At 43.8% G+C, this 20,676-nt stretch overlaps 1 protein-coding gene across 1 annotated transcript in view; it reads right to left on the bottom strand.

Moving 5' to 3' along the window:
* Positions 1–177: 177 nt before the first annotated feature.
* Positions 178–20,676, bottom strand: part of LOC118400731 (asc-type amino acid transporter 1-like) — a 28,517-nt gene continuing 8,018 nt past the window's right edge. The window contains exons 2-11 of the mRNA XM_035797739.2: positions 19,416–19,620; positions 19,060–19,211; positions 16,342–16,467; positions 15,873–16,026; positions 12,023–12,146; positions 11,673–11,776; positions 7,951–8,047; positions 7,572–7,721; positions 7,137–7,314; positions 178–6,863 (exon numbers count right to left, since the gene is read on the bottom strand). Coding sequence (XP_035653632.1) covers positions 6,739–6,863; positions 7,137–7,314; positions 7,572–7,721; positions 7,951–8,047; positions 11,673–11,776; positions 12,023–12,146; positions 15,873–16,026; positions 16,342–16,467; positions 19,060–19,211; positions 19,416–19,620 — 1,415 coding nt within the window. The 3' untranslated portion in view covers positions 178–6,738. The remainder of the gene's footprint in view (positions 6,864–7,136; positions 7,315–7,571; positions 7,722–7,950; positions 8,048–11,672; positions 11,777–12,022; positions 12,147–15,872; positions 16,027–16,341; positions 16,468–19,059; positions 19,212–19,415; positions 19,621–20,676) is intronic.

Genomic DNA, 20,676 nt, shown 5'->3' with positions numbered 1-20,676 from the left:
TTGGAGCTGCCTTACTCAAGAAAGCAAAAAAGAGACCATGTTGGTATGCAGCTTTTACACTGTTTACAAACTGATATGTGACACATATTAATGCCAAAAATAACATACAAAATAGGCCCCCCAAAAAATATACAGTCCCAGTCAAAAGTTGACACACCTACTCATTTCAGGGTTTTTCTTTATTTTTACTATTTTCTACATTGTAGAATAATATAGTGAACACATCAAAACTTTGAAATAACACATATGGAATCATGTAGTAACCAAAAAAAGTGTTAAACAAATCAAAACATATTTTATATTTGAGATTCTTCAAAGTAGCCATCTGTCATGCCCTGACCTTAGTTAACTTTGTTTTCTCTATTATTTGGTTAGGTCATAGTGTGACAAGGGTGGGTGTTTTTGGATTGTCTAGGGTTTTTTGTATGTTTATGGGGGTTTTCTAGTCTATGGTTGCCTAGATTGGTTCTCAATCAGAGGCTGCTGTTTATCGTTGTCTCTGATCAGGGACCATATTTAGGTAGCCATATTCCTTGGATAGTTTGTGGGTTGTTATTCTATGTTTAGTTGCCTGTGCTGCACAAGACATATTGCGTCACACTTTGTTTAGTTCTGTTCAGTGTTCTCTCTTTAATTAAAGAGTTATGTTCGCTTACCATGCTGCGCCTTGGTCTCCTCACTATGACAACCATGACACCACCCTTTGCCTTGATGACAGCTTTGCACACTCTTGGCATTCATTCACGTAAAAATGAACTATAGCAATTGAATTCTAGCGTGCAAATATTCCGTGCTTTTTATGGAAATAATACACATTCTAGAATGTCCTTCAAGCCAATTAGAAACATGTATTCAACAATGCGATGGTTAAAATATTTCAAAGTGATGTAAATACTTTTTTTTTCTTGTCTCTGGCTGGCAGTTACCAGTACACTATTGGCACATTTAAACAGTTGAATACTATATAGTGTATGGTAAATGAGAATGGCAATGAGAAAAGGCATTTCCGATAAGTATTTGATTTATTGTGCTATTATTGTTATTTTCTCATTTACAAAAAGTGCACTAAAATACATTCCAGTTAACATTCCAAGTACTGAACCCATTGTAAACACCTGATGCTTTACAAATAACTTAGTGTAAAATCTCTTCATACCAAGACTGCTCTAGAAATCTGAACTAAACTGCATATAAAATAGTAATAAAACCTTGCATAAGCAGTGTGTTTTACCTGACTGGGGCTTAATGGTTATGGCAGCTGTTGGAGGGAGAGAGAACATAATGTTGTACTTACAAACTAAATAACGATACACTATATATATATACAAAAGTATGTGGACATCCCTTCAAATTAGTAGATCCGGCTACGTAGGCCACACCTGTTGCTGACAGGTGTATAAAATCGAGCACACAGCCATACAATCTCCATAGACAAACACTGGCAGTAGAATGGTCTTACTGAAGAGCTCAGTGACTTTCAACATGGCACCGTCAACTAGTCAGTTCATCATATTTCTGCCCTGCTAGAGCTGCCCCGGTCAATATAAGTACTGTATTGTGAAGTGGAAACGTCTAGGCAACCGCCAGGTGCTGTAGCGTATAGCGCGTAAAAATTGTATGTTCTCGGTTGCAACACTCACTACCGAGTTCCAAACTGCCTCTGGGAGCAATGTCAGCACAAAAACTGTTTGTCGGGAGCTTCATGAAATGGGTTTCCATGGCAGAGTAGCTGCACACAAGCCTAAGATCACCATGCGCAATGCCAAGCATCGGCTGGAGTGGTGGAAAGCTCACAGCCATTGGACTCTCATTGGAAACGCGTTATCTGGAGTGATGGGTCACGCTTCACCATCCGGCAGTCCAACGAATTAATCTGGGTTTTGCGTATGCCTGGAGAACGCTACCTGACCCAATGCATAGTGCCAACTGTAATGTTTGGTGGAGGAGGAATAACGATCTGGGGCAGTTTCATGGTTCGGGTGAGTGCCCCCTAAATTCCAGTGAAGGCAAATCTTAATGCTACAGCATACAATGACATTCTAGACAATTCTGTCCTTACCACTTCTTGCCAACAGTTTGGGCAAGGCCCTTTCCTGTTTCAGCATGACAATGCCCTGTGCACAAAGCAAGGCCCATACAGAAAGGGTTTGTTGATATCGGTGTGGAAGAAATTAACTGGCTTGCACAGAGTCCTGACCTCAACCCCATTGAACACCTTTTGGATGAATTGGAACGCCGACTGCGAGCCAGGCTTAATCGCCCAACATCAGTGCCCGACTTCACTAACGCTTTTGTGGATGAATGGAAGCAAGTCCCTGCAGCAAAGTTCCAACATCTAGTCTCAAGCCCTCCCAGAAGAGTGGAGGCTGTTGTAGTAACAAAGGGGGGACCAACTCTATATTAATGCCCATGATTTTGGAATGAGATGTTTGACGAGCAGGTGTCCACATACTTTTGGTCATGTAGTGTATCTTAATTCTAAATCATTGTATCTGGTTATTGGCATAACATATTTATTTTAGTAATTGGTGGTATCTATCTAAAGTTGAAGTCTGAAGTTTACATACACTTAGGTTGGAGTCATTAAAACTCATTAAAAATGTCTTGCAAGTCGGTTAGGACATCTACTTTGTGCATAATAAGTAATGTTTCCAACAATTGTTTACAGACCGAGTACTTCACTTATAATTCACAATTCCAGTAGCTCAGAAGTTAACATACACTAAGTTGTACTGTGCCTTTAAACAGATTTGAAAATTCCAGAAAATTATGTCCTGGCTTTAGAAGCTTCTGATAGGCTACTTCACATAATTTAAGTCAATCGTAGGTGTACCTGTGGATGTATTTCAAGGCCTACCTTCAAACTCAGTGCCTCTTTGCTTGACATCATGGGAACATCTAAAGAAATCAGCCAAGACCTCAGAAAATGTATTGTAGACCTCGACAAGTCTGGTTCATCCTTGGGAGCAATTTCCAAAATCTTGAAGGTGCTACGTTCATCTGTACAAACAATAGTACCTAAGTATAAACACCATGGGACCATGCAGCTGCTCAGGAAGGAGACTCGTTCTGTCTCCTAGAGATGAACGTACTTTGGTGCGAAAAGTGCAAATCAATCCCAGAACAACAGCAAAGGACCTTGTGAAGATTCTGGAGGAAACGGCATCATGTTGTGGGGGTGCTTTGCTGCAGGGGTGACTGGTGCACTTCACAAAATAGATGGAATCATGAGGAAAGAAAATTATGTGGATATATTGAAGTAACATCACTAGACTTCAGTCAGAAAGTTAAAGCTTGGTCGCAAATGGGTCTTCCAAATGGACAATGACCCCAAGCATACTTCCAAAGTTGTGGCAAAATGGCTTAAGGAAAACAAAGTTAAGGTATAGGAGTGGCCATCACAAAGCCCTGACCTCAATCCTATAGACAATTTGTGGGCAGAACTGGAAAAGCACGTGTGAGCAAGGAGGCCTACAGACCTGACTCAGTTACACCAGCTCTGTCAGGAGGAATGGGCCAAAATTCACCCAACTTCTTGTGGGAAGCTTGTGGAAAGCTACCCAAACTCAAGTTAAACAATTTAAAGGCAATGCTACCACATACTAATTGAGTATGTAAACTATGTAATCTATCTATCTATCTACAGTATATAATTATCTACAGTGGCAAGAAAAAGTATGTGAACTCTTTGGAATTACCTGGATTTCTGCATAAATTGGTCATAAAATGTGATCTGATCTTCATCTAAGTCACAACAATAGACAATAACTAATAACACACAATAACTAATAACACACCAATTATTGTATTTTTATTTTCTATATTGAATACATTATTTAAACATTCACAGTGTAAGTTGGAAAAGGTATGTGAACCCCTAGGCTAATAACTTCTCCAAAAGCTATTTGGAGTCAGGAGTCAGCTAACCTGGAGTCCAATCAATGAGACGAGATTGGATATATTGTTTAGAGCTGCCCTGCCCTATAAAAAACACTCACAAAATTTGAGTTTGCTATTCACAAGAAGCATTGCCTGATGTGAACCATGTCTTGAACAAATGAGATATCAGAAGACCTAAGATTATGAATTGTTGACTTACAGCTGGAAAGGTTTACACAAGTATCTCTAAAAGCCTTGATGTCCATGGTAAGACACATTGTATATAAATGGAGAAAGTTCAGCACTGTTGCTACTCTCCCTAGGAGTGGCAGTCCTGCAAAGATGACTGCAAGAGCACAGCGCAGAATACTCAATGAGGTTAATAAGAATCGTAGAGTGACTCTTCATCTTTGCTGACAAGTATACGATACGTAAAACACTAAACAAGAATGGTGCTCATGGGAGGACACCACGGAAGAAGCCATTGCTGTCAAAAAAAAAAACATTGCTGCACGTCTGAAGTTCGCAAAAGAGCAAATATTCTGTGGACAGATGAAACTAAAGTTGAGTTGTTTGGAAGGAACACACAACACTGAGGAGAACAATAAGGCACAGCACACCAACGTGAGAACCTCATCCCAGCTATAAAGTATGGTGGATGGAGCATCATGGTTTGGACAGTTTGCTATCATCGACGGAAAAATGAATTCCCAAGTTCATCAAGACATTTAGCAGGAAAATGTAAGGCTATCTGTCCGCCAATTGAAGCTCGGTATGGCAACAGGACATTCACCCAAAACACAGATGTAAATCAACAACAGAATGGATTCTACAGAAGAAAATACGCCTTCTGGAGAGTCCTGACCTCAACCCGATTGAGATGCTGTGGCATGACCTCAAGAGTACGGTTCACACCAGACATCCCAAGAATATTGCTGAACTGAAACAGTTTTGTAAAGAGGAATGGTCCAATATTCCTCCTGACCGTTGTTCAGGTCTGATCCGCAACTACAGAAAAAGTTTGGTTGAGGTTATTACTGCCAAAGGAGGGTCAACCAGTTATTAAATCCAAGGGTTCACAAACTTTTTCCACCCTGGACTGTGAATGTTTACACAGTGTGTTTAATTAAGACATGATATAATTGTTTGTGTTTTATTAGTTTAAGCAGACTGTTATTGTGACTTAGATGAAGATAAGATCAAATTTGATGACCAATTTGTGCAGAACTACAGGTAATTCCAAAGGGTTCACATACTTTTCCTTGCCACTGTACCTATCCATTTAGTACAATCAAGGTATGCCAATTCACATCTATTTATAAAGAAATACAACAAATCACAAGTTTGTTGTATTGAATGAAGAACACATAGTTGTTAAAGAACTCTGTTTGGGGCCGAGAAATTCAATGGCAGTACAGTACTCCACTGGAAAAATGCCTTTTGTATGTTTGTCAGTTTCCCAGCACATGTAAGGATGTTTAGTTTTAAGTGTGGTAGAAATAAAACATAAAATAAGTTAACTTGATATTACAATCTTAGTTTAGAAACAAACATTAGAAAAGTGCAGCAAGCATTTTGTGAGGAGTTTTACTTCCGCGTATAAACTGGAGTTTGGGTCATTTAGTCAGCTGTGAACATTACAGTTGTGTGTATTTATACTATGACATAGAATCAGTAGTGTAAAATGCAATGGCAAGCATTATACTAAGTAAAAACACAGTGACCCTCAACTACAGCCTATCTATCATTCATTAGTATACAATCAGAACAAATCTATCTCGTTTGCTGCTGGCTAAAAATATTAATTTCCAAAGGAGTCAAGTACATTTATTTTGCCCCCCCCACACCAAACGCGATCACGACACGCAGGTTAAAATATCAAAACAAACTCTGAACCAATTACATTAATTTGGGGACAGGTCGAAAAGCATTAAACATGTATGGCAATTTAGCTCGTAATATTAGCTTGCACCTGCTAGCTAAAGTTAATTTGTGCTATTTAGCTAGCTTGCTGTTGCTAGCTAATTTGTCCTGGGATATAAACATTGAGTTGTTATTTTACCTGAAATGCACAAGGACCTCTACTCCAACAATTAATCTACACATAAAATGGCCAACCGAATTGTTTCTAGTCATCTCTCCCCCTTCCAGGCTTTCTCATCTTTGAACTTATATGGTGATCGCATCTAAACTTTCATTGTATTACCACGACAACCGGCAACAAAGTTCGTCCTTCAATCACCCACGCGGGTATAACCAATGAGGAGATGGCACGTGGGTACCTGCTTCTATAAACCAATGAGGAGATGGGAGAGGCAGGACTTTCAGCGCGATCTGCATCAGAAATAGGAATGACTTCTATTTTAGACAGCCCTTGGCAACGCAGACACTCGTTGGTGCACGCGAGCAGTGTGGGTGCAATAATTGAATAAAATGGATTTCTACATTTATTTTGCGACGCACGCGATGTGTCCGTTCTGGTCAGCATGTAAGGAACACATTTCTCCCTATAAGGCACAGTGATACACAGTAAATCTCAGGTCAAAACCAAAATACTGCCAATGTTGAAAAGTTACAGAAAAGGCACAAATAGTGCCTTCAGGAATATGAAGTCCGTTTCAAAACGTGATACTGTTGGCATTAGCTTGTACTTGACGACTTAGTAGAAAAAGAGAAGAAAAACATTTGCAAGTGGCCCATGCATCAAAACGCAGGCAATTCCACTTAGCAGTAAAGAAATGGATATGAGTCTCAGGTGACCAAAGACCAGACAAGGGGCTCCACTAAAAGGAACGGACCATGTCATCATACAGTGACAGAATATACAAAAAGAAAAATACTTCAGAAGGCAAAAAGAGTTTAAGACTTCCCAGAGAGAATGTTGGAAGTTTTGTCAGGCCATTCTTCGATTGGACTGACCTCGATGGGGTCAAACTGGGGGAAGACCACGAAACACAGCCTTTGTGCCACGTAGGTTGCTGACTCTGTGAGAAAACAGAGCCCACTTTTAGCATCACATCAAGGTGTCTGACCAGACAACTAAAATATGATTCCTTTTAAATGCCATATATCTGGGTCTACTGAAATAAAGAATGGTTTGACACTTGTCATATACAGCATACAGGGTTTAGGGACTTTGGATACTATTAAACACTCGGTTGAATTTGAATTCAGAAATTCAGACACGTTTGGGGAAAAGTAAGAGCCCGTGATTATTAAGACAAACATGTATTTGCAGGATTGAAGAGGACACCCACCGATGAAGTCATAGATACATTTTGGCTTGGATTTCCAGTGCACCCCCAGGAAATAGACTGGTACGCCAGTGAGCATGATGACCAGCCCAACACCACACACCACTGGCTCAGAGTACAGACTGAAGCCCAGCAACATGGCCCAGAACATCAGGTAGGTGACAGGGACAAGGAGGTTTACCTGATGAGCAGGGATGAGAACAGATTAATTTTTATAATGGAGATAGTGTCACGTGCCGCTCCACCTTTCAATTCATAAGTAGGTGAGAACAGGTTCAATCTATTGCTGTAGTTTGCTCTTATTTGCCAATTACTGTGTCAATCATTTATCTCTAATGCAAACTAGCACAAACTGACATCCTGCTATATAAAAAGAGTTGTAAACTTTACAGAAATGTCAGAGGGGCCATGATTGAACCATGAGTGGAGTAATAATGCCTTAATTGGTCTGTAAAGTTTGGGCTTCTTCCATCGGTAGTAGAGCAGGCCTGCGATGGTGACTCCATAGGAGAGGTAGTTGATGAAGGACACATAGTTGATCAGGTTGTGTGTCTCTCCTATACACAGGATTACAATGGTGGCAGTACACTGCAAGACAAAGAGCGAGAGAAAGGGAGTGAGAGAGATAAATAGACAAGAGACAGACAGGAGGAAGGAGGAGAGAGAAGAGAGAGGAGGACAACTGATAAATACCTGAGTGAGGTATGGAATACAGATGAAGCCTACCGTAGACAGTGGTTAAGGGCTGTAACAGCGGCATTGAGTTGGCCATTGAGTGTGCACTAGAAATAGTAGAAATTAAGTATTTGTTTCTTACACAGCAGAGGAGAGCTGGGATGGGGGTGCAGTTCTTAAAGTGGATCATGGCCAGCAAGCTGGGTAGATGTCCCTCTCTGGCCCCAGAGAAACACAATCTAGAAAGACCCATAAAAATATAGAGGACGTAAAGACCCATGTACAATCATTTAACGAACTCTAAAAACATGCATGCACCTCCGTTTCCAGGACGTATCTCAATCCAAAGGCAGCATCCTTGTGGATTGTGACACGGCCTAGAGGACATTCCCAGGGCTGAGCTCCTCAACTCTATTCCACATCAGGTAACACATCAGGTATCCAAGATGGCGTAGCAGTCAGACGTCTTTGTCTTGTCTCGTCCCATGTGCATATATATTTTTCTTCGCATTCTTTTTAATATTTTTCCTAAACCTCAACTTCAAAATACTCTCCTGCAACCCGCCTCACCCAATGTGGTGTGGATCTGTTTTTGTTTTTTGCTAAAGTATTTCTATTTACCTCTGAACTAGAATACCTCAACTGAAGCTAGCTAGCTAACTAGCTACCAGCTATCAGTCAGCTAACCACTGCTAGCGGTCATCAGCTAACCTTTAGCTCGGAAAGCTCTCGCCAGTTCGTACAACGCGTTTCAAACCAGAGCATACCGGACCTAATTTTTGTCTCCATACCCCTGATTTCCTTCCACAAACTCTGAACCTTTTAATCTGGATCATCACAGCAAGCTAACCGCAACCCGGGTTGACTACTCCTGGCTAAAGTTTTTGTTCCGGAGCTAGCACCAACTAGCCTGGGGCTAGCCCATGCTAGACCCATCTCCCGGCTCACTCCTGGGCTACAATATCCGGAACCCTTCTACTGCCGGTACGGGGCACGGAACCCCACCGTTCCTCTACAACTGGAATTACCGACATAATCTGCCCGAGGATTCCAACAGGCCCCTCAGGCGCAACGTCCGCTGAAGGCCCATTCTGCTAACCTGCTAGGCCTGCTAGCTACCTAGAGCTACTTGGAACCCTATTAACTCCACGACTGGTCTATCGACGTCACTTTACGAAGAGGCAAAAACAGACTTTACCCCCATCGCGACATCCCCCAAAGGCTAACTTCCTAGCCCCGGTCAACTAACTGCTAGCTTGCCTGCCCCGGTCTGCTAACTGCTAGCCCCTGCTAACTGTTTGCTTGCTAAACCAGTCTGCAAACTGCTAGCTTTCTAGACCCAGTCTGCTAACTGCTAGCTTGTTTAGCCCCGGCCTACTAACTGTTAGCGTGTTAGCATCAGCCTGCTAACTGTCTGAATCGCCGTGTCCCCAGTCAGCCCAACCACTCACTGGACCCATTTGTTCACTTGGCTATGCATGCCTCTCTCTAATATCAATATGCCTCGTCCATTACTGTCCTGGTTAGTGATTACTGTCTTATTTCACTATAGAGCCTCTAGCCCTGCTCAATATGCCTTAACCAACCATGTTGTCCCACCTCCTACATATGCGATGGCATCACCTGGTTTAAACGTCTCTAGAGACTATATCTCTCTCTCTTTAAAAGTGCCTTCCTCACCATCTTAAATAAGCATGCCCCATTCATGCCCCATGCCCCAAAAACATACGGGGGCGTGATCTGCAACTTTTCAGGGAAGTTAGGAACAAATATACACAGGCAGTTAGGAAAGCTAAGGCTTTTTCAAACAGAAATTTGCATCCTGTAGTACTAACTCAAAGTTTTGGGACACTGTAAAGTCCATGGAGAATAAGAGCACCTCCTCCCAGCTGCCCACTGCTCTGAGGCTAGGAAACACTGTCACCACTGATAAATCCACTATAATTGATCATTTCAATAAACATTTTTCTACAGCTGGCCATGCTTTCCACCTGGCTACCCCAGACAACTGCCCGGCACCCTCCACAGCAACCCGCCAAAGCCCCCACCATTTCTCCTTTACCCAAATCCAGATAGCTGCAAAGTCTGGACCCCTACAAATCAGCCGGGCTAGGCAATCTGGACCCTCTCTTTCTAAAATTACCTGCCAAATTGTTGCAACCCCATATTACTGGCCTGTTCAACCTCTTTCGTATTGTCTGAGATTCCCAAAGATTGGAAAGCTGCCGCGATCATCCCCCTCTTCAAAGAGGGAGACACTAGACCCAAACAGACCTATATCTATCCTACCCTGTCTTTCTAAGGTCTTCGAAAGCCAAGTTAACAAACAGATTACCGACCATTTCGAATCTCACCGTACCTTCTCCGCTATGCAATCTCGTTTCAGAGCTGGTCATGGGTGCACCTCAGCCCCGCTCAAGGTCCTAAACGACATCATAACCGCCATCGATAAGAGACATTACTGTGCACCCATATTCATCGACCTGGCCAAGGCTCAATCACCACATTCTTATTGACAGACTCGACAGCCTTGGTTTTTCAAATTATTGCCTCGCCTGGTTTACCAACTACTTCTCTGATAGAGTTCAGTGTGTCAAATCGGAGGACCTGTTGTCCGGACCTCTGGCAGTCTCTATGGCGTTGCCACAGGGTTCAGTCCTCAGGCCGACTCTTTTCTCTGTATACATCAATGTTCTCATTCCAGACTCACATTCAGCATCTCCAATCCAAAATTAAATCTAGAATTGGCTTCCTATATCGCAACAAAGAATCCTTCACTCATGCTGCCAAACATACCCTTGTAAAACTGACCATCCTACCGATCCTCGACTTCGGTGATGTCATCTATAAAATAGCCTCCAACACTCTACTCAACAAACTGGATGCAGTCTATCACAGTGCCATCCGTTTTGTCACCAAAGCCCCATACACTACCCATCATTGCGACCTGTACGCTCTCGTTGGTTGGCCCTCGCTTCATACTCGTCGCCAAACCCACTGGCTACAGGTTATCTACAAGTCTCTGCTTGATAAAGCCCCGTCTTATCTCAGCTCACTGGTCACCATAGCAGCACCCCCAAAGATAATTCCTCCTTTGGTCGTCTTTCCTTCCAGTTCTCTGCTGCCAATGACTGGAACGAACTGCAAAAATCTCTGAAGCTGGAGACTCATATCTCCCTCACTGGCTTTATGCGCCAGCTGTCGGAGCAGCTCACAGATCACTGCACCTGTACATAGCCCATCTGTAAACAGCCCATCTATCTACCTACCTCATCCCCACACTGTATATATTTATCTTGCTCCTTTGCACCCCAGTATCTCTACCTGCACATTCATCTTCTGCACATCTACCATTCCAGTGTGTAATTGCTATATTGTAATTACTTCGCCACCATGGCCTATTTATTGCCTTAACTCCCTTATCTTACCTCATTTACACTCACTGTATATAGACCTTTTGTTTTCTTTTGTTCTACTGTATTATTGACTGTTTTGTTTATCCCATGTGTTGTTGTATGTGTCGAAGTGCTATGCTTTATCTTGGCCAGGTCGCAGTTGCAAATGAGAACTTGTTCTCAACTAGCCTACCTGGTTAAATAAAGGTGGAACATAAAAAAAAAATGCAAGCAGTAGAATCAGATTATTATTTTTTTAAAGATAAAAATACACCTTATTGAACAGCAGGGACTGTGAAGCAACACAAACATAGGCACAGACACATGCATACACACACACATGGATTTTGTGTTGTGGTAGTGGAGTAGGAGCCTGAGGACACACAGTGTGTTGTGAAACCTGTTATAAATGTATTGTAATTAGCTGCCTTGGCAGCAGCTAATGGGGATCCAAAATAAATACAAATACCTTGAGGAGGTGAAGAGGTAGCCATTGATGCCTCCGAACGTGGACAAGGCTACCGAGATGGGCATAATGACAGAGAACATCCCCAGGAGCTTCTCTCCAAACGTCTGCAGCAGCAGAAGGTTTATACATTTAGGACAAAAAACAAGCCTTGGATAGCTCGATGCAGAGAAAGTATTTTTAATAAATTAATGGCATCTGTATGTGAACATGCATTGTGTTGAACATTCATTAAAAGGTCAATACATCAAATAATGACACTGTTAAAGTACAGTACTCCAGACAATATGTGTCGAAATGACTTAAATGTAAATGTAAATGTGTTGCAAAGCAAAGCGAACAGCATTACTCACAACGGCCACAGCGTTGGATGAGAGCAGCTCCTCGGGTGACATGGCGGAGAAGTAGGCGATGTTGGTGAGCGTGTACACAAAGGTCACCAATGGGATTGAGATGTAAATGGCACGAGGTAGGTTCCTGATGAGATGGTACAAAGCCTACTGATGAGTTCATCCACAAACTACTGATGATGTCATCCACAAGGTACACAAACTACTGATGAGGTAATCCACATGGTACAAAGCCTACTGATGAGTTCATCCACAAACTACTGATGAGGTCATCCACAAGGTACACAAACTACTGATGAGTTCATCCACAAGGTACACAAACTACTGATGAGGTATTCCACATGGTACAAAAATGACTGAGGTCATCCACAATGTACACAAAGTACTGATGAGGTAATCCACATAGAATACAAACCATGCAATCAACACAGTCTCATAAATCATGCATTGTTGGGGAAGTAAGAAGGCAACTGACATGCAATATACATTATATATACACAAAAGTATGTGGACACCCCTTAAAATGATTGGATTTGGCTATTTCAGCCACACCCGTTTCTGCCCTGCCCTAGCTTCATGAAATGGGTTTCCATGGCCTAGCAGCCTAAGATCACCATGCGCAATGCCAAGCGTCGGCTGGAGTGGTGTAAAGCTCGCTGCCATTGGACTCTGGAGCAGTGGGAACACGTTCTCTGGAGTGATGAATCATGCTCCACCATCTGGCAGTCCGACGGCTGAATCTGGGTTTGACGGATGCCAGGAGAACGCTACCTACCGCGAAGCATGACAACTGTAAAGTTTGGTGGAGGAGGAATAATGGTCTGGGGCTGTTTTTCATTGTTTGATTAGGCCCCTTCCAGTGAAGGAAAATCTAAACACTGCAGCATACAATAACATTCTAGATTCTGTGCTTCCAAGTTCTCATTGCAACTCCCCTCCAAGTCTCCGACCACTACCGTGTATCCTTTTCCCTCTCGCTCTTATCCAACACTTCCCACACTGCCCCTACTCGGATGGTATCGCGCCGTCCCAACCTTCGCTCTCTCTCCCCCGCTACTCTCTCCTCTTCCATCCTATCATCTCTTCCCTCTGCTCAAACCTTCTCCAACCTATCTCCTGATTCTGCCTCCTCAACCCTCCTCTCCTCCCTTTCTGCATCCTTTGACTCTCTACGTCCCCTATCTTCCAGGCCGGCTCGGTCCTCCCCTCCCGCTCCGTGGCTCGACGACTCATTGCGAGCTCACAGAACAGGGCTCCGGGCAGCCGAGCGGAAATGGAGGAAAACTCGCCTCCCTGCGGACCTGGCATCCTTTCACTCCCTCCTCTCTACATTTTCCTCCTCCTCTCCTCTGCTGCTAAAGCCACTTTCTACCACTCTAAATTCCAAGCATCTGCCTCTAACCCTAGGAAGCTCTTTGCCACCTTCTCCTCCCTCCTGAATCCTCCTCCCCCTCCCCCCCTCCTCCCTCTCTGCAGATGACTTCGTCAACCATTTTGAAAAGAAGGTCGACGACATCCGATCCTCGTTTGCTAAGTCAAACGACACCGCTGGTTCTGCTCACACTGCCCTACCCTGTGCTCTGACCTCTTTCTCCCTCTCTCTCCAGATGAAATCGCGCGTCTTGTGACGGCCGGCCGCCCAACAACCTGCCCGCTCGACCCTATCCCCTCCTCTCTTCTCCAGACCATTTCCGGAGACCTTCTCCCTTACCTCACCTCGCTCATCAACTCATCCCTGACCGCTGGCTACGTCCCTTCCGTCTTCAAGAGAGCGAGAGTTGCACCCCTTCTGAAAAAACCTACACTCGATCCCTCCGATGTCAACAACTACAGACCAGTATCCCTTCTTTCTTTTCTCTCCAAAACTCTTGAACGTGCCGTCCTTGGCCAGCTCTCCCGCTATCTCTCTCAGAATGACCTTCTTGATCCAAATCAGTCAGGTTTCAAGACTAGTCATTCAACTGAGACTGCTCTTCTCTGTATCACGGAGGCGCTCCGCACTGCTAAAGCTAAATCTCTCTCCTCTGCTCTCATCCTTCTAGACCTATCGGCTGCCTTCGATACTGTGAACCATCAGATCCTCCTCTCCACCCTCTCCGAGTTGGGCATCTCCGGCGCGGCCCACGCTTGGATTGCATCCTACCTGACAGGTCGCTCCTACCAGGTGGCGTGGCGAGAATCTGTCTCCTCACCACGCGCTCTCACCACTGGTGTCCCCAGGGCTCTGTTCTAGGTCCTCTCCTATTCTCGCTATACACCAAGTCACTTGGCTCTGTCATAACCTCACATGGTCTCTCCTATCATTGCTATGCAGACGACACACAATTAATCTCTCCTTTCCCCTTCTGATGACCAGGTGGCGAATCGCATCTCTGCATGTCTGGCAGACATATCAGTGTGGATGACGGATCACCACCTCAAGCTGAACCTCGGCAAGACGGAGCTGCTCTTCCTCCCGGGAAGGACTGCCCGTTCCATGATCTCGCCATCACGGTTGACAACTCCATTGTGTCCTCCTCCCAGAGCGCTAAGAACCTTGGCGTGATCCTGGACAACACCCTGTCGTTCTCAACTAACATCAAGGCGGTGGCCCGTTCCTGTAGGTTCATGCTCTACAACATCCGCAGAGTACGACCCTGCCTCACACAGGAAGCGGCGCAGGTCCTAATCCAGGCACTTGTCATCTCCCGTCTGGATTACTGCAACTCGCTGTTGGCTGGGCTCCCTGCCTGTGCCATTAAACCCCTACAACTCATCCAGAACGCCGCAGCCCGTCTGGTGTTCAACCTTCCCAAGTTCTCTCACGTCACCCCGCTCCTCCGCTCTCTCCACTGGCTTCCAGTTGAAGCTCGCATCCGCTACAAGACCATGGTGCTTGCCTACGGAGCTGTGAGGGGAACGGCACCTCAGTACCTCCAGGCTCTGATCAGGCCCTACACCCAAACAAGGGCACTGCGTTCATCCACCTCTGGCCTGCTCGCCTCCCTACCACTGAGGAAGTACAGTTCCCGCTCAGCCCAGTCAAAACTGTTCGCTGCTCTGGCTCCCCAATGGTGGAACACACTCCCTCACGACGCCAGGACAGCGGAGTCAATCACCACCTTCCGGAGACACCTGAAACCCCACCTCTTTAAGGAATACCTAGGATAGGATAAAGTAATCCTTCTCACCCCCCCCCCCTTAAAAGATTTAGATGCACTATTGTAAAGTGGCTGTTCCACTGGATGTCATAAGGTGAATGAACCAATTTGTAAGTCGCTCTGGATAAGAGCGTCTGCTAAATGACTTAAATGTAATGTAAATGTAAGTTTGTGACAACAGTTTGGAGAAGGCCCTTTCCTGTTTCAGCATAAAAATTCCTCTGTGCACAAAGCGAGGTTCATACAGAAATGGTTTGATCGGTGTGGAAGAACCTGAATGGTCTGCAATTGACTGGGCTGAATGGAAGCAAGTCCCCACAACAATGTTCCAACATCTAGTGGAAAGCCTTCCCAGAAGAGTGGAGGATGTTATAGCAGCAAAGAGGGTACTAAACTCCATAATAATGGCCATGATTTTGTAATGAGTGGTTCGACGCGCAGGTGCCCACATACTTTTGGTCATGTAGTGTACTTTATCTTGTGTATATAAAAAATATAACTCTTTATATATATTTATTTTGCATTATATCACTTACATTTCTTATCAATATTTTAATTGATATACCACCGCAAGATCACAACATACAACTGTGCATCGCCCCACAATGCTTGCTTTCATGCCGGACTGGTTATACAGTACACAGCATTGGATAGATAATTGCGAATAGAATAGAATGCAAAGTAAAATAATGTTTGGTGAACCAGAAGCTCACCGTCGCGGTTCAACCACTTCCTCTGTGACATAGTTCAGGAAGTTCCATCCACTGAAGGCGAAAGAGGCCTGGAGGAAAGCCAGAGCGACCTGCCCAACTGAGGGAGTCCTGCTGAACTCAAAAGCCACATGAGGCGTCAGTCCCTCGTAGTTGCCTGAAGGGATACAAATTCACCATTAATGTCGTGGTGATGTTTTAGGGAAATAGCATGATAGCCTCTTTGATCAATAAAAACTGGTAAATATTACAGACGTGCAAGTTCCTATTGGTTTGTTGAAGGTGCTATTAACCTTTGGCACCTGGATCATGTTCAGTAGGCATATAATGGAAGAAAGCAGTCCGAAACTGGGAGGTATTATCTGAACTTGCTAAATAAGAAACCCTCATTTTCGCTTTCAGTCGCAAAACGTCTTGCTACAGTGTGCGCTAATGAAAATCATTCTATAGAGAAGGTGAGTGTGTGTCTCACCCTTGCAGATCTGCACCAGGCCGACCACTATGATGAGACCCAGGGCCGCCAGCTTCCCCACCGTGAACACATCCTGGATCCTGGTGGCCAGACGCACACTAGAGCAGTTCACCCAGGTCAGGAACACTGCAAACACACATGCACACACAATACTTGTAAGCGTTTCATTGAGAAAACAAAATACTATTTAAACCCTAAACCCAAGTTATGTACAATCCTAGGGGTGGGTACATTGTTTCACCTCATCCATCACTGTCATTGGCTCGCCTCTCTCTCTCATGGTGGCCTCTCTCTCTCATGGTGGCCTCTCTCTCTCATGGGAGCTGTCAAGGCCACCAAAACAAACCGCTTCCAACGCAACAGAACAAAACCCAGAAAGGAAAGGAGGGCAGGTCCCTGAAGGGGTGGGCAGAAAGCTCACATTTTCTCCAGGTCATTGGCATCCAGTTCCCCAAAAACAAGTGTGAATAATGTCCTCTAAAAGCAGGGATTACGCGCGAAAAAAAACCCTGTTGTTTCACCTCATCGGTCATAATGCTCTTGGCTTGTTGGCTTTTCTGCGGCTCACTCATAGTACATTTTGCTCACTCATGGTACAATGGGGTTTTTGTGTGTTTTTTTTTCTCTACTTAAGAGGGTTCATTGGAGGCCTAGGTTCAAGCAGATCAAGTGCTACCCAGCAAAAGCAGACACTTGCTTGCGTTAGAAGTTCAGAACGAGAAAGTGTAGGCTATATAGAAATAATTATTGAACTAAATAATGAGGGATTTCATCTCACATTCCAGTGTTCCAGCTTGTACACATGGCTGCATGGGATTTCTGTTAACGCGACTCCATTTTAGGTATAATGCTAGGATTTGACAGCTCTAACGCAGTTCCACCTCCGACACTGCCAAAGCAACTGCTATGCCGATGTCTGCTAAAACTGGCTGCAGTGATGTCATTTTGACGACTTTATGGCATGACGGTCAAGTTGGTTGTAAAATTATGTTTTTTGATATCTTTTAAGCGAACCAATAAATAAGTCTACAACCAGATGAAAATCAAATATTCTGGAAAAAGAACTGAAAAGGAATTAGGAACTAGAAAGTTAGGTCACCCTGACATCCCATGGCCTAATTTGACCACAGGAATCGTTTGTCCATTGGGATGATTCCCGACATCCTTCAGAAACTCTACACTTCATCGGTCTTTGTTTCCCTAACTTCACTGCCCACTCCTTCCTCCTGTCCCTCCCTTATAAATTGATATTTGACACACCTATGCATTGTTTTTATATTCCTGTCTCCAACTCTGAAAGTTTTAAAAGGCTTCCAGGCAATGGTTATGCAAGAGATATTTCACTCTGTTGTACCAGGTAAACTTGAGGTCGAAAGAAACGCACACCTGTTTAGGCGAGGTGCTGGAGTAGAACATTTGAAAAAGGGAAGGAGAGGCACGTGCTCTCGGAGCTCAGGTGCAGTCATTTAATTACCTAATAACCAACGCTTCGACAGACAAACTGTCTTCGTCAGGGTATATTAACAAACACTGCGCGTCACTAGTTTATATAGTGTCAAAGGACACACACAGGTGCCTGTAATCATGGCCGGGTGTGGCTTGATATCATTGGTTAATTTACAGATATAAATAGAACATATAAAAAACAGAAATGGATAGCATACGATCATAGATACAATTTGGCTACATAAGCCTGCAAACATTTACATTGTATAGTAAAATCACATGAATAGCTTCAGATCAAAGTCTACCTTGAGACCGAAGGGAGCAAGGGTCTTTAAATTAAAGATCCAGTCAGCCTCTCGTTTTCACAATAAATTGTTGAGGTCACCCCCTCTCTTAGGGAGGGTAACGTGTTCGAAGCCGATATAACGTAGGGACGAAATCGAGTGGTTCCCTTCCAAAAAGTGGGCTGCAACGGGGTACATCAGGTTTTTAGATTTGTACTTCTAATTTGTGCTTCATTTTACCCACATAATATTTACCACAAGGACAAGGTAAAAGATAAACTGCCTTAGTAGAGCATGTGATAACACCTTTGATTGGGACCTGTTTCCCTGTTTGGGGGTGTATGAAGGATTTACATTTGTAAGTGCCATTGCATTGAGCACAGCCATTACACTTGTAATTTCCATCAAGTAGAGGCGCAAATAGACGTTGTGCGGGGGTATTTTGGGGTGGTAAATCAGAGTTTACCAATTGATCTCTGAGGTTTCTGCCCCGCGAGAATACGAACAAAGGAAGGTTCGAAAACACATGACTGACACAGTCATCGGATCTTAGAATGTGCCAATGTTTGTCAACGATTCCCTTAATGAATTTCTTCCCAGGACACTTAATAGCGGGTTGTAAAAATGCAAGAATGCTTCTTTTTGAGAGATCCCAATCAAAGGAAAAATAATGTATTCCATTGAGCTTATTTCAGCCATTACCAGGGTGTGTTTGACAGATCACTTGACAGGTGGTAACTTTAACGGGGAAAAATGACAGGTACAAGAAAGACTATGATCTAGTCGCAGGAGTAAAATGAAAGCAATCAATCCAGCGAGATTAATGTGACAAGCGGATTTTGGAACCCCTCATACACCGGAAATATATGTCTGAAAAAGACAAATTCTCAGGTGGGGTGCACAGTATATCTTTTTGGGGTTACCTTAATGTTAATTTAACACATTCCCTTTACATAAGTGAGTTCAGGCACAGGAACATGGTACTAACAGAGACAGACTGTTGACAGCAGGCGTGTGGCCATGTAGGGAGGGACACAGTCGGGGAATACAGGCTGAAGGACATAGTTAGAGAAGGTGAGGGCGATGACAGCCAGGGTTGTGGGGTACATGATGAGCACCGCACTCCACAGGAGGAGAAACCTGGGAAGGGAGAAAAACAGTCAAATATGTCACTGCTTTGGTCCAACTTTGTGTTTTTTAATGAACAATTTGTTTATCGCATAAACTGAACAGTCAATTGAACATTCAATCAACTCTTCTGACCCCCAATACCAAGCAAATCCAACCTCGTGCTGTTTCATAATAAGCTTACAAAACTATACACAATGGATGAGAGGTACCTACCCAACAAGGCCTCCGAAAATTTCTGTGACGTAGGAGTAGTCCCCCCCTGACTTGGGGATGGTGACCCCCAGCTCAGCATAGCAGAGGGAACCCAGGGCAGCTGTGCAGCCCCCTAGTACCCACACAATCAGTGCTAGACCCACTGAACCCGAGTGCTCTAGAACCCCCTTAGGAGAGATGAAGATTCCAGAACCAATTATGTTCCCTGTGGAGAGGGAGAAGGTATTACTAGAATACACACACACACACACAAAACAAGCAAAATGGAAATATTGCTAAAAACAATATGACTATTTTAAAATCTTCCTATTTGCAGGTAAATCTTTACAGAAACTGTATCATGTGTTAATCAGTTATGTTGAAAAGGTTTGGGAAACAATAAAGCAGAAGAACTTTAGCTGGACTGTTTAGATATATTGGTGTGTGGAAAGGGAGGGATGTGATATCATCTGCTCTGTACACTTCCCCCTGAGCGAGCTGGGGGTTGCTCGCCACAGCCCGTTTTGAGCTAAGAGAAAACCCCGAAACGACATAGCTTTCTCTCTACAAATATACGTGACAAAAATAAACCTTCTCTGTTGATTATCGCAATTAAACAACATCGTCCACAGAGGACTTCAGAAATGGAACAATCGTACTGTTGATGTGAGCGAACAGATCAAGCAGTCACACGGTAGGAAGTGATACCATCAAACCCAAGAGGCTTCAACATCAACCACACGCATTGTTGAAGTAATACAATGATCTGGGTTCCAATATGGCTGTACCATGTCCAAGGGTGTATCAGAAATGGCACCCTGTTGAAAAGTAGTGGCATTATGGAATAGGGTGCAATTTCAGATGCAGATCAAGAGTATCCCAACCAACACATTCAGGGTAGTAGCACAGCAGAAGGCAGCCAAGTGGCACAGACCTTAATTACATAACTGGACATACGTAAATTATTTACTTATAACTGTCGAGCTCAGTCAAGTCGCCCTTGGGAATTCAATTCAACTCATCTATTACATTATTTCTAGACTGTACCGGCTTTCCCTTTGGTTTGTGACCCTGTCAGAAATGCTGAGACTGGGAGTAAAGCCTGGTCTCATAGAATAGACGTAACATAGTGAAAGTAAATACGTTTGGTGTGGTTACATAACACAGAAGGCTACTTAAGGGAAAAACTAAAGTAGGGTGGTTGGCCGGGTGTTAATGCGAGCATCTAGCAACCCAAAGGTTGCATGTTCGAATCTCATCATGTACAACTTTAGTATTTTAG

Source organism: Oncorhynchus keta, chromosome 22 (assembly GCF_023373465.1).
Source record: "Oncorhynchus keta strain PuntledgeMale-10-30-2019 chromosome 22, Oket_V2, whole genome shotgun sequence".
NCBI lineage: Eukaryota > Metazoa > Chordata > Actinopteri > Salmoniformes > Salmonidae > Oncorhynchus > Oncorhynchus keta.
Note: the sequence above shows the minus strand (reverse complement) of the source record. Positions and strands in the feature narration are given on the sequence as shown.